Genomic DNA, 15,076 nt, shown 5'->3' with positions numbered 1-15,076 from the left:
AAGGGGGTTTAAATCAGATATCTAGAAATGAAACGACGGGGCTTCTACATTAGTAAGGGAAGGTACATTTTTTTATTGGGGGTGAGGGCTGGGGCTTCATAGGGGAGGGTCATCAGTAAAAATTGGAACTTTTGTGGAGGGTTAAACCTTTATATTTTCACGAAAAGTAGTTCTTTGTATACTTCAAAGGATGGCCATAAATTTCTTTCCGAGTTAAAAGGGAGGGCTACAACCATTTTTATAATGTTTACTAAAATTCCCCAGCCCTCCTTACCCCTAAAAAAAAGTATACTTTTCCTAACCACTTGGTCCGATAATAAATAGGTAAAATAGCTATACTACGATAGAAAGCCCCCTCCGTAACGATTGCCATCAATAAATTGACGCAGTAATATTGCCGAGGTTATAATATAAATGCGATTGTAATGGATTCCAATATTTCGACTGACACTTTGAAAATCAACAAAGTAAATCTTGTTCCCACGGCGTAATTAGCAATTCATGAGGTAATTAATTAGTTAAACGAAAAGATGTCACGTTATAAAGTGAGGGCTTGTGAAGACGTTTTCAATGGCGTGCACAACACAAGCAACATATAATAAAAGCAATAAACCCCATTTGTCTTGAACTTTTGTTATTCAACATGAAAGAGGCTTTTGTTTTGGCATACTGCTGCACATCATTAGTGAAACTTGACATGTAATAATATATTGGAGCAAGCTTATTTTATTGAAGGCCAGTTTGCCCACAGGTAGCCCAAGCTTGGTTTCTGTGGTGTCCTGTTATAAGGAAATGTATGGAGATTCATCAAAAATTTCAATAAAATCATTGAAACGTGAAATAAAGCCTCGAAATTTTACCCGATCATTGAGAAATAGCACATCTTTCGCTCTGCGTGGTTATTTTTTGAATTTAGCCCGTTTTAAGATTTTTTCCCCCACCAGTAAGAAATATGACTGGTGTGGGAAAAAATCTTAAAACAGGCAGGACACCACAGAAACCAAGCTTGGGCTACCTGTGGTTTGCCCTGAAGTATTTGGGTAAAATAAATACGCCACCGCATAATGACGTCGCGAAACATTCACGAATGGAATTATTTCACTTTTCCGATATTTTTTACCCAGGGTTCCAGAGACTCTCCAGCTCTAGTGCTTCTCGGTCGTAGTTTTCGTTAGGCACTGGAGCGAGAGCCATGAAAAGACCATCATATGACTCGATCGTATGATAGAAGGAATAATTGATTCAAGGAAGCCAAAACCCATAAATTCTTGGATGATTATAAAAATTGGGTGTAAGGAAATAACACAACGAATATCAAGTTTGTGCAATGTTTATATTAAACTACAAATCCTTTACAAAACGAACATCTCTATTTTTACCAATAACAAATTTGAATAGAAAACGTCTTACAAATATTGCATGCAATTTTTAATTAATGATTAAGTCATGTCACGTGAAATTGTGATCAGCTGATTGAAAGTGAAATGAATTGTGGGTAAGCACGTGACTAAATAGGAAAACCATTTGCTGATCATATGTTGTATTAAATAATTAATCCTACAAAATACATAATTTATCAATTGCCTCTTTTGGATGGAGTTTGATTTAGGTTTTACATTATTTTGCTTATTTTGTGGACTGTTATTCATCATCATCAAATAACAATCAAAACTCAAAAAAATTTAAACCGAGATTAGTTTAATCCGAATTTTATGACTAAGAACCAAATTACATTTTGTCAAATGCAACAATTTTTTTAAAGTGATTTTCAAAGTTCGAATACAAAAACCAAAACCGAAACGTAGAAAACATCGATACTTCAAGCAAGTCCTTTTAGTCCTGGAAAACTGTTTCTTTCCCGAATTAATTTACTGGAATTTTTACTCGCTTCAAGAACCATTGCCCAACCAATTCAGCGTTTTAGATTTTACGTGGCTATAGAATGCCTAATTTCTTTTAATTAATGTGAACCGGTTAATTTGATTATTTTTTTTAATGTTTGGAGATAAATTAAAATATCGTGTTTAATTTATCTCTACTATTACAAGAGGATTACTTTTAAGTACGGTGTATTAATGCTAACTATGCTGAGTTTTCATCTCCAATATCTAAATTATCTAATTTGTCTCATTGAACTACTCTATCATCTTGATATATCATCATACCAGATCAATTTAAACTTTAAACCTATCGAAATCTAGTGAATTATTCGGTATACCCTCTCTCCTGATCTAGCCTCTCCATTAGCCACGCCTCCAAAAGACGATCCCGCGATGCTCTTTGGTCTAGTTTGGCGCCCTGCTTCAGTTTTTTCTCGGCGCCTGACAGCTGAGTCGTCTTTTGTAGCGCGCTTGCCGCCAGACCCGCTTTGGAAGGCTGAAAATTTACTGAGATCCAGCTTCTTTGGTACGGGTTTGTCACTGTCAGAGGAATCTTCACTCTAAAATTCAGTCACAAGCCACAATACGTTTTATTTATACTTATTTGTAGTTTCCAGTATTGATATTAGCAGATTAATGGTAAGGGTGTAGCGATACGAATCAATATCAACGATACCCCACCACTACCATCACACACACACACACCCGACAACCACAACTCTTTAAGAAATCACATCATATTTATTCAAGAAACACGAATGAATAAATCATAATGGTAATTGTCAAACGACAACGTTTAACCATGGCAACCTAAAATTATAATGTAACTTACTTTTATAGACTCAGTCTGTCCTTCAGATCTCCTGTCGACTTCATCGCCCCTTGATAAGATATAAAAGGTTAAATTAGTGACTGAGTAGTGACGGTTTTCATTTTCAATACTGATAAATTGGAGCGTGTCTTGCATATGTCGGGATATGCCCAGTCACAAACGTAGATGAATTATTTGCGTATTGATGGTTTTCAACCATTCCCAAGAGAATTGAATAACAAAAGACACGTCGACCATGTTGGAGGATATAACAAAAGAAATCATTGACAATTCTTTTGTTAAATTCCTCCAACATGGCCGCCGTGAAAATTGTGAACATAGCATAACATGAGCGCATGTGCAAAACGTGATACTGCAACAAAATACGACAAGATGGGTAAGCAAAACATATACGAGTTAAAGCTACACCGGAATGCGATTTTACCAATTTCAGACTACGTGCCATTCCCTAGAGAATAAAATTGTTTGTTCAAGTTGTATCTTCTGATGCGTAACCGCTAAACTTGCACTCTGCTCTAACTTCGAATCAAGGCCAGTTTTTGAGCATTATTTCTTTGCTTGACCATAAACTCTAAACGTTTGAAATGCGAACCCTAATAAGGTCTTCGAGACCAGCTCAAACACCTCCCTATAGATAAGTCGCATTGGTGCCATAGTTGAGAAATGTCAGTTATAGAGCGTTTTCAAATGACGTCACAGCCGCCATATTGGTTGATCTTTGACAAAAACTTGGTCATTAGTTTCAGGTTGTGTTGGGTACACCAATATGGCTGCCATCTGTATTGTCAGTTAACTCTCTAGGGTCTAAGTGAAAACGCTCTATAAAAACTGTTAAGCAAGGCAAAATAGGAGAGAGGTTTCAGTTACCTGTATTTTCGTTTCTCCTCGATGACTGTGGTTTCTCTTCGTTCAGAACTCCACGATTCATGCTGCACAGTTTGACTTCCTCCGCGGCCTTCCATTTCTTCCCTTTCCAAACGCAGCCTTTCAATTTCAAGCTCTCTGGCACGCCTTTCCCTCTCTCTTGCTTCTTGAGTGAATTGTTGGGAATACCTCTCGAGGTCAAGCCTTCCAACTTCCTTCTTATCCTGAGAAGAGTCCCCATCTTCGTACTCCCCTGGAATTTCAGACTGAACAACTTCCACGCTGCTGGTTTGGATTTTCTCCGAATAGGAAGAGCTTTCTCGCACACGGTATTGCCTTTCTTCCATTTCTCTTTCTTCTTTTTCACGTCTCAACCTCTCTCGTTCGAGCTCTATCTTTCTCATTTGCTTCTCTTTGTCTTCTTCGCTCAGGGACTGTATGAACTGGTTAAAATCCAGCCTTCCAACACTTTTTCTTTTCTCTTCTACAGATGTAGCTTCTTCTCTCTCCCTTTCTAGGCTCGATCTCTTGTCGTTGTTGGTGAAGAAGTCATCAGGCGGTGCCGAGTGTACTTCCTGGACGACACTAGCGTTCACTTGTTCAACTTGACCCCTTCTTGATCTTTCTTGCTCCTTTTGTAGCAGTTCTCTTTCTTCATTCTCACGTCGAATTCTTTCTTTTTCCAGCTCTATTAATCGCCTTCTCTTCTCTTCCTCTTCTTCGTTGAGTGATTGGAAAAACTGGTTGACATTAAGTCTGCCAACACTTTTCCTCTTTTCTTCGACAGACAGCTCCTCTTCTCTCTGCTTGTCTATTCTTGATGGTTGCTGGAGTCCTTCATCGGGTTGATCATATGGCGAACTCTCCACATCCTGGACAACTGTGCGGCTAGTTTTCTCGAATGAGGATTTGGAAGTAACAGTAGAAGTTGATCGGCTTACGTCACCGCCCATAGCCCGCTCTTGCTCCAACCTTAAAAGTTCTTTCTCTTCTTCTTCGCGACGGATCCTTTCTTTCTCAAGTTCGATCATTCTTCTTCTCTTTTCTTCTTCTTCTTGGTTCAGTGACTGCATGTATTTACCAACATCTAGTCTTCCAACACTTTTTCTCTTCTCTTCCACAGACATTTCTTCTTCTCTTTCTCTATCAATGATCGTATACTTCTCTTTATCTCTGCTTTCAGTCTCTTCTCGATCATCTCTTGGCTCTCTAGAATCCTTATGAACTATGAAATACTTTGTAGAAGATTCTTTAGATTTGGTTACACTTGGTTCACCCCTGTTTTTCCTCTCTTGCTCCAGTCTCAGCAGCTCTCTTTCTTCATTTTCACGTCGAATGCGTTCTTTCTCGAGTTCAATTTTACGCCTCCGCTTTTCTTCTTCTTCATTGCTCAATGACTGAACAAACCTACTGACATCAAGTCTTCCAACGATCTTTCTTTTCTCCTCGACCGACTGCTCTTCTTCCCTTTCTCTCTCGTCTTTATTTGCTCGTTCGTAGAAGTCTTGGTCAGGAGCAGAATGTACTTCTTGCACAGTTGATACTCTGATGTTTTCCGAGGACATCTGTTGTTCCATTCGTAGCCTTTCTCTTTCTTCCGCTTCTCGTCTGATTCGTTCTTTTTCGAGCTCTAGTTTACGTCGATTCTTTTCTTCCTCTTCTTTGCTCATAGACTGCATGAACTGATCGACATTTAATCTTCCAACACCGCTTTTCCTTTTCTCTTCGATTGTCCACTCTTCTTCTCTTTCTCTCTCATGCTGCGATCCAGAACTCTTAACCGAAGAAACCTTGTGGTCCTCGTGTGATGCTTCCGATGATGTGTCAGATTCTAGATCAACACTCTTTTTCCCTTTTTTCTTTTCGGCTTTCAGGCGTTCCATTTCTTCCCTTTCTCTGAAAATTCTTTGTCTTTCGAATTCTTTAATTCTTGATTGTCGTTCCTGTTCTTCTTCAGACCTCGACTGCATAAGTCGATTAACATCAAGCTTCCCTACGTTCTGTCGTTTCTCCTCGTACTCTAGAGCCTCACTGCGTTCCTTGTCAAGCCATTCTCTTTCACTAGTTTCAGGTACAAAAGGCTGACTTTCAACTTCATCTACGGTTTGTCTTTCTATTATTTCGATCTTTTTGGACTCTCTTGTTCTCTCCTTTGGTTGTTGTTTCATCGAAGCTGTTTCTTTCTTCTGGAATTGTGAAAACTGTGCAAGGTCGAGTTTGCTGACATTCTGAGGTCTATCAGAAGAGGAAGAACTTGAAGTATCATCTCTATCTATTTCTTTCTTTCTTTCTTCTTCTTCTCTTTGTCTCTCCATTTCTTCTAATTCACGTCTCATTCGTTCTTCTTCAACAAGCTTTTTTCGTCGCTCTTTATCACTGTGATCTTCGCCCATCATTTGTAAATACTTTCCTGTATTCAGCTTTCCCACTACCTTTGGACGGTCGTCAAAAGATTCAGGACTTTCCTGGACGTCTTCAGTTTCTTCAGCGTACAAAACCTCGCGTGTTTCCATCTTACTACGGCTTTCCTTGCGAGCAAGCTTGCGTTCTTGTCGAACTTCGTCCTTGCTCTTCTTCCTGCTAAGCACCCCACTGCCTTCTGGCGATGGGCGTCCGCCTTTGAGAAATGGCGTCATAGAAGTGGAATCTAGCTTTTTAACACTTTGTGGTTTCTCAGACAATTGTATTTCATCTCGGGAGATTTCGTCTCCTTTAGTTTCGCGTCTTTTATTCTCTTCCAGTTTCAACAGCTCGATTTCGTACTGCTCTTTTCGGATTCGCTCCATTTCGGTTTCCTTGCGACGACGTTCCATTTCCCTTGCTTCCTGTTCTTGTGCCTGGGACAACCAGTCTTTATTCAGCTTCCCAACACTTCGTCGCTTTATTTCATATTCATCTTCTTCATAGCTATAGTCTGGGGCAGATTCAACTTCTCTCGTCGTCTGTGACACTACTACTACATCTCGTTGGCCGTAGTCTCTCTTACTGGCTTTATCGCTGGTCTTTCGTTCAGGTTTCTTGCCACCTGCATCACCCTGTTGGAACTTAGAGAACATACTCAGGTCCAGCTTTCTTACGTTCCTATTTTCAGTCTCATAATCATTAGTATCATCAATTTCATTACCACCCTTTACGTTATCTTGGAAAGCTTTATCGTGTGCTTTTTTAATTTGTTCAATTTCATCACGCTCTCGTTTTAGTTGATCTTCCCATTCCCTCTTTTCCCTTTCGCGCTCTCTTTTCCTGTCTTCCTCAAGAGGCGTTTTATCTTGGGATTTATCTTTTTTATCGTGTTTAAGAGGTTTATTATCAATCACTTGACGATTGTCCTGGCTTTGTGCTTTGTCATAGTTATTATGAGAAAATGGCAATCGGCTCACGTCTAGCTTTTTAACACTTCGAGCGCGAGTCATGTTATCGAACTCGTCTTCGCCGGATTTCTGTGACGGCGAGGCAGCCATTTCCAATGGAATTTCCTGAACGACAATTTCTTTCTTTTTAGATAGAGTCCTTTCTTGGACTTTACGTGGTGGACTAGTCTCTTTTACTGAGGTATCACTTTGTATGAAAGGACTAGAGTCCATGTTTAACTTTCCTACAGAACTATCTCTTACCTGGATGTCGTAACCTTCGTCTTCTGTGCTAAAAAAATTGGTCCTTCCAACCGACTCGACCTTGTCTTCACGGCGAGTCTCAACGATTCGTTTGGTCGATCGTTTTGATACTGGCTTCTTGTCTGGAATGGGTTCTGACTTTTTCTGGAAATCACCGAACTTGGTTATGTCAATTTTACCGACATCCTTAGATTTGACTTTGGTATCAAATTCATCATCTTCAAATTCATTGATGGTTATTTTTGAATCCAGATACTCCCTTTCTTGTCTTCGTCTTTCCTCTTCCCTTTCTCTTTGGATTTCTTCCATCTCACGGCGATTTCTTGCTTCTCGTTCTTGTACTTTGCGATCTTCTTCAGATGCATGGAATGAGGGCGTGGCAATCTTGCCGACATGGGGCTTTTCATCCTGAATAACATAAAGTTCAAATCTACCTCAAAACCGAAAAAAATGGCTTACTCGATGTTACCCGAATAGTTTTTTTCCGTTCAATTATGTGTTTGTTGCTGTAAGCATTCCTTGCATTTCAGGCCGTCAGTGATTAGGAAAGAAACTTTACAGTATCTTATTATCCGTCTGTCATTTTTAGTAGGAAAAGAACATCGATAGAAATTGCAAAAATGTTTGATTTTTCCCATTACTGGGTAAAAACTAGGCAAGGATTCTAGAAGAATGATAGCCAGTTGCATGTCGCATACCAAGCTTGAAATGAATTGTGCGTCATATATGTAAATAACGTCAGCACAAAAGAAAACGTCAAAAAGCACTCCATGGTAAACGAAAAGGCTAAAAGGTTTTGCAACCCACTTGAATTGATAAAGCTACTACATCGAATTAGAATTTAGAAGTTGATTATTGCGGAGAAAGGAAAAACTGGAGAAACCGGAAGAACTGCATGGACCTTTGTCACACGGCGGCCATGTTTATTCTCATGAGAATAAAAACCTTTGTTTCCCCAGCATAAATTAATTCTCAAGCGCTCGAATTTGAGGCTACGCGTGGTGGAATCTATTGTTCAACCCAACGTGGCTGCCGCGTGAATAAGGCCCATTGGTGAAAGGCGAGCACTCATCGCTACGCCACTCGTGCTTCCCAAAATATTCCAGAAAAAGTGCAGGCAAAAGTTTGCAATATTGGCGCATTCAAACCGCCCATAGTGAGTTTCAAGCTTGGTATGCAGCACTTGGCAAAACTTTCACCGACTTTTTTGAAAATAGCTGTCAGTATTGTCAAAACATTAGTGTAGAAACAGCAAAACTCTGTCAGTGAATAAAGACAACGTACCTCTTCTACTTCTTCTTCAACGTCCTCGGTTCTATCAGATTTCAATGAAACTTTCTTGGGCACAAGTAGTTCTTTTTTGGAATCGGTTCTCTGGATTTTCTTGATCTGTTCATAGCGGCTTTTCTCGCGTTTTTGAATTTTGGACGATTCATCTCCATTTTTATCAGCTTTCTTTCGAGCTATAAAAAGGATTTTTTAAAAACATTGTCATCTATATAGTGAAATAAGTAAACGATATAATGTAAATAGAATAATATGGATGCAAATTATATAGGAGGAATCTCTTTTAGTTCAGCTTCACCGGGCCCGACTTTTAAAATTTAGCTATGAATTTTTAAAATGAGTTATTATTATTATTATTATTTTAATAACTTGGATAAATTTCTTGTTTTCAAGGAAAAAGAACTTACACTCGAAAATTGAGGTATTGATTTTTCCAGGCTGGAAATGGCCGACTTTTTCCCAACGCGCTTCTTCTTCCGTCATATGATACACCTCATCCATATCAACGTGAGGCTGCCTTGAAGTGCCTTCTTCGTCTTCATCATCACTCTTAAAAGTGGATTGACCTTGCGATTTATCCCACAGTTGCTGTTCATTAAAACGTAAGTAGAATATCGTTATAGAAGATGCGATCTTTGTTTTAAGAAGAAAGCCCATTCGGCTTGAAGCTGGTATACCCCTTCCCCGCTTAAGGAGGCTCAACAGAGTTTTATGGCGCGCGCCGCGCGAGCATGCGCGATACCTAAACTTGAAGAATTTTTATTTTGGTGAAGTCACGAAAAGGTCTTTTGCAAGCGTTATCTTTTTGAGACGAAACTAACGATTTATTTGATTGACAGCCATTTATTGCCCGATTTTCATGTCGCTAATGTCTTAATTAGTGTGTAGCAATGAAAACAGTGGTAATATCTTCTTCCCTCTCGAAAAATTGGAAGGAATAGCTGAAATTTAACACTTCAACAGTTTTTATGATACCTATTAGAAGGAAACGTTCATAAGTATGCTAATTGTTTTGCTTTTACAACAAAGCAAAGTTTATCATTACCAGTGTATTAACTTAGAAATTAATCAAAGTATGCATTACCTTAGGAGCACTCTCTACCTCATTTGTCTTGTCGGCATAACTAAAATAGATAAGTGATAATGGAAATTAGCATTGCGCAGCTAGAAGTAAAAAAAAATTGATATATCCCATACTTAATTCCCAGCTTAAGAAATCCCATGCAACATTCTATTTCAATTCCCAGTTGTCCCCCTGAACTAGGGTATAATAAATATCTAATTCTTTTCATCCATACAAAAATTAAAATTAAAACGATCCCATTTCCCCTAATTACATTTTCTAGCCTAAAATATCCCATACCACATTTTATTTTCTGTTCCCATTCCCAGTTCCCTTCTGTGTCAGGGAATCCGTAATTCCTATTCTAATGCAAAATTACAATCAAAATTCTCGTGGCCCTTGAATGATTAGTACTTGATACATCATAAAGTTTGAGAGTCTCAATGAGGCCTGTTTGTCTGAATTCTTTGATACAAAGTTCCATTTCAGAATTATTAATCCAAAATTCCTTAATCATTTCTACGATATCACGTCAACATTTGGTCAAAATGTTATGTACTCATGAGACGTAGTCGATCGAGTAGGTACATAACTAATTCTGGCCAACTGTTGACGGTTATATCATGGTAAATAAGTGAACATATAATACAACGCTAAACCATCGAAAAAAATTTTTACTACAAAAAAAAAAAAAAAAACCGAAAGAAAAATGGTTTAGAGCGGGCGCTAGCTCCGTGCGTGAGCATTCGTAATTTGTTGACGCAATTCGTTGGTATGTCCTTATTTACGACGGCTCTCAACCAATCAGAAAGCGACGAAATTTTCACTTGTGGTACAAATTGTGCTGGTCGTCCTGTTTCTTTATTCCCCATACAAGCCGTTTATCGCGAAATTCTAAACAAAATTTGCATGTAGATTATTCCTGCGTCGAGAGAGAAATAACGTGACAATAAATAACTAGCCAGTGTCAGGATAACTCGTAACACATTTGCTGCTGTATAAGATAAATTTCGTTTGCAATCATTGGTGCGCTTTATCAAAAACCTTTCAAGATATAAATGAAATGAAATGACCCCTGGTCTGTTATTTTGATAAGACTGTTTTTGCTCGAACAAAAACAAAAGTCAATTACAAACAATTCCAAAGCTGTATCCAGTGACATCGCTCGTTAAGAAAAATTATGACGTTAAAGAACTATTTATAACAACATCATCAACACTCCGTAAAATACAAATTAATGGGGTTTGGTTGACATCATAAATATTCAGTCTAAACGTAGTCTTCGTATATGAAATGAAAAACAATAGACAAACAGATTGGTCAGACATTTATCATATCTCTAGTCTAGTAGAAAGACTACGATTACGATTACGATTTTTAGCTCGAGGACTGTAGAATTTGTACAAATAAAATTCTTGAATAGCGAAGGGGATTATAACTGTGTCGTTCTGCATACCGACAACTTGTGAAGAAAAATATTAAAATATATACAAAATTCATTTTAAAAATTAGATTTTTTTATATAATTGCATGGAAGCTAAAGGGTCATTCCTCGTCACTTATCTAGGGCAAGACTAATGGTAGACTAAGTTGTCAATTCGCTATATATAATGCTAAACAAACGCAATACGCTTGGTTGGTTTCGAATTCCAAGTAATATAATCGACCAAGTACAAGAGGACGCGAAAATGATACTTACTCGAATATTCATAATTGGAAAACCTTGCCGTGAATTAATACCTTCGAAATTAGGCAGCACATTCTGGTTGCTATGTAACTTGGCATCGTCATTAATACTCCTGTACTTAGTACAGCAATGAACACTGAAAAACCAGACTGTTTTATAAAGACAAAATCAAGACGGACATACTTCGACAGTGATCAAAGACATTTTGCGGTTTTATTATAACATCTCGGCTGAATTGTTTTAAGCAACATAATAAACTGTTAAAGGATCTCTACTACAAGCGAGAAGCTACCATCTGTTGTCAGAAATATGAATTTAAAGAGACACAAACAATACCATAATTGTCACACACTCGGTTTTTCCTCGAATAAAGAATTTTCCTGTGTTTTATCTTTATCAAAATATATCTTTATACTCAGCAGTGAGTTTCGCAAATAATAGACACTTTTTAAAAGGAAATTGAATAATAGTCAATCAAATGTTTTGCTATATTATGTTCGTACCTTTGATCTTCTTCGACTGGTGTTTTGTAGCTGAAACGCTGTTCTTCGCGGGTAACTTTTGTGGATACACCAGATATATCATTATTATTCATTCCACGCCATGTACTCTTCGGCTCAGAAGATGAGTCATCCTTGCCCACTTCATGGAACTTCGTTTTGAGTTTACCAGGCTGGAACTGGCCTGCACGCTCCCATTTGAGTTCATCATCGTTAAGTTTGTGGTACTCGTCGATATCAATCATTGGTGCTCTGGTTTCCTCTTTCTCATCATCAACATCCATAGTTCGGTAGTCTACTAATACGGCGTTAGGCTAGAGCAAAAGAGGTACGAAAGTTACGAGCGAATATAGCAAAATCTTTAAGACAGAAAGTCAAGGCACATCACAGCAGCTTGCTTGCGCTGCGGTGAGAAAGACGAGCATGCGTACTGATACAACAATGTTTTGTCACACATTCCCAAGTGCACGCAACAAGGAAAAACTTTTGAAAACTTTTACTACTCTAAATTAAAAGAAAAGAATATTTTGTTTCGCCATTCCGATTGCCTTACGGGTGTTTCTGTACTTTAATTAACTATTAATCAAGCCGTTGAAGAGGCGTTGTTTGAGAGTGACAACTTTGATTAAACTCTTCATCAGAATGTGTAAATTACACTCCCTCAAGAGATTACAAACAACTTTAAGACAATAAGTCAAGAGTGCAGACCAATCAAGACTATATAAACTAACACTGAAAGATATTGCTACATGATATTACTTTCAGTATTAAATGACCATGGGTAGTTTGGAGACTTACGTGTAACAAAAGTTCCAAATTTATATTGATGCACTTGGTAATGATGATAAGCAATTCAAATCATCAACTCAAGCAGGAATATGAAGTCATTATAAACCATAATGAAGGGAACAGCATCCTTGGTTTTCGTTTAATAAAACTCTGCTGGGCTTGATTAATTAATTATTACTAACATGCTCAAACGAATTCGCACTGTATAAACATTTATACCCTTTGAACGTCACTTAAAATTAAAGATACGTAATTAGCATCAGGCTGAATGCAGTGAAGATATTGTATTTGACATCTCTGTACAAGTAATGGTTATGACAAAGCTTCCATCTGAATTCGGGCTGGTTTAGTAATCAATGGCGCCAACCTTTGATTTTTATTAATAGCAGATATCAAGATTACACTCTACTGCATTCAAACGATTGTTTTAAGTCGAGGCATTTGGGTCAATATACGAACAACGTATAGAAAATGACCCAATCAACAATTGTTTGAAGACAAAATGTGTAATTTTAATATCTCCTTTTACTTGGCCGATTCTCTTTTTGATGCTTACGATTTCAGTTACATGGAATTGGGTTGCATGGCCGTAAGTTAGCGTACTATTTTAATGATAATGACAGTTCATGATTTATATGTATGACTTCTATGTATTTATACACTAATCCGGCTAAGGCGCTTGCAATCATGAGAGGTGGTTAGTATGAGGCGTAGGCACTAAGGGTGGTCACTACCAAGATTTTTTTTACGTTCCAAGCGGTACGACAAGCAAGGAAGGGGATCACTCAGTAGAAACAACAAATAATGGCCGACCCCCCTCCTCCCCCCTCCCCTCCAGTAATTCCCTATTTCATGTTATGGCCTGATAGTGAAACAGGAACGCAACACCGACCCTAATGCTAAACAAACTTGACAGCAAAACACTATTATGTCCTGATGCTACTATTATATACCAGAATCCTTTCTTGTGTTATGCTTATTATATTAGGACTCCTGAAAGACTCAAAACATATGAATAAGGAAAAAGGAATTCAAAAAGAATCCTGGTATTAGTGGTATCAAGTCATAGTAAGCGAAACGTAAAATTTGTCCCAACTTACATCATCTTGAGCAGCTTCCATCATCATGACGTCATATCCAAACTGACTTTTCCCTTCTTCCTGCGATTTAATGTTTTCGGGCCCAGGGCCCTCTCCTTCGGCATACGACTCCCACATCATCAGAAGAGAACGTCTTTTTTCACTCAGATCTTCAATGTTGTCATTCGAACCGGTATCAGGAGCACCATCTTTTGTCTTCTCAGATCCTGATACGTCTCTCCGAAGTTGAACGTTTGCTTTCTTTTGGCTTTCGGCAATTCTTCGTTTCTTTTCTTCGATTTCTTGTCTCCTTCTACGACGTTCTTCGCTATGATCTTCGTCTTGAAGTTTAGACAGTAAGTTGGGTGCCTGACCCGCCTAAAATAAAAAGACGTTGCATCGTTAAATTGTCTGTAATATACTTGACCAATATAGGCAGAGGTACTTTTGATTAAGCAGACGAAGATAGTTCATGTGATGGTGTTCATTATCAGAAGCCGTAACAGTGGCTAATCATTAACCATTAACAATACCATCATCACGGCTGCCATCATGCATATTAAATCATCATCATCATCATCTTAAATTAGTGCTGTTACACAATCAACTGATTTGTCACGGCAACAGCGTCTTTACCTTCAATTTCAGTAGAGTGAAGTCATTAAACCCGTGAAACAGATATTTGATTAATACACTTTAGTAGCCCCTAATTCCATTGTTTTCTTTGTGTCTATTTAACTAATACACGTTGACTAGTATTTTTTATTTCACGGGTTAGATACCTTCACTCTAATATATTTCGAATATTAGACGTTTTACGCGAACGCCTCTTTATAAAACCATAATTACACTAAACAAAAAGTCATATAAACCGATAATAGTTAAGTATTTTTAGTAACGATAAAAGGAACAAGAGATCCTTTATCCACAATCAGTGGTCTAGAAATTGGAAAAGAATGAAGGTCAAATTGAAAATTTGCATTTCTAAATCAGTGGGAGTCTAACTGTTTGAACGGTGGTCATATTTTCTTTTTCCACTTAAATTGGGCAGAGAAAAGTCTTCCTCCTCAAGATATCCTTGTATAAATGCAATGTTATTTTTAGTACTGCATCCATATTCTCTTAGAAGTACTTTTAGAACTGTTTGAACGAATATTCAAGAATAACGCAGCCGTATCATGCTGTACTATGAGAAGTATTTCATTGTGTATGACAATACAAACTACTCCAAAGGAAGTTTACGATGACAAACGTCATAGATATCTGAATTTTTTTCGTAATCATTTGAATTTAGGAAAGATCTTAGAAAGAAATTCCATAAACTTAAGGCTTATAGTAAGGTACAAACCTTTTTGATAGGAAGATGTTGTCCTCTAAACCACAAAACAGCCGGTGCACTCATACCGATGGAATATCAAAATTCTTTCTAGAAGAAATTGGCTCTTGACAGCGATTTCACGAAGTCCAAAAAAACCACCGTC

General features: G+C 37.9%; 1 protein-coding gene across 2 annotated transcripts in view; it reads right to left on the bottom strand.

Annotated features, from left to right (window-relative positions):
* Window positions 1-1,314: 1,314 nt before the first annotated feature.
* The window catches only part of LOC116302387 (uncharacterized), a 29,639-nt gene continuing 15,877 nt past the window's right edge, over window positions 1,315-15,076 (bottom strand). The window contains exons 3-11 of one of the 2 annotated variants that reach the window (XM_031711669.2): window positions 13,617-13,973; window positions 11,731-12,041; window positions 9,562-9,601; window positions 8,885-9,065; window positions 8,475-8,653; window positions 7,191-7,598; window positions 3,580-6,620; window positions 2,713-2,761; window positions 1,315-2,440 (exon numbers count right to left, since the gene is read on the bottom strand). In XM_031711669.2, the coding sequence (XP_031567529.2) occupies window positions 2,198-2,440; window positions 2,713-2,761; window positions 3,580-6,620; window positions 7,191-7,598; window positions 8,475-8,653; window positions 8,885-9,065; window positions 9,562-9,601; window positions 11,731-12,041; window positions 13,617-13,973 (4,809 nt within the window). In that variant the 3' untranslated portion in view covers window positions 1,315-2,197. Of the gene's footprint in view, window positions 2,441-2,712; window positions 2,762-3,579; window positions 7,599-8,474; window positions 8,654-8,884; window positions 9,066-9,561; window positions 9,602-11,730; window positions 12,042-13,616; window positions 13,974-15,076 lie in introns of both variants that reach the window. The other variant, XM_031711668.2, reaches the window with a different exon arrangement.

The sequence above is a fragment of the Actinia tenebrosa genome, unplaced genomic scaffold (genome assembly GCF_029948245.1).
Source record: "Actinia tenebrosa isolate PJP-AT-01 unplaced genomic scaffold, QUT_ActTen_1.0 PGA_scaffold15__27_contigs__length_11533743, whole genome shotgun sequence".
In the NCBI taxonomy this organism is placed as follows: domain Eukaryota; kingdom Metazoa; phylum Cnidaria; class Anthozoa; order Actiniaria; family Actiniidae; genus Actinia; species Actinia tenebrosa.
This window is presented reverse-complemented; position numbering and strand designations above follow the sequence as displayed.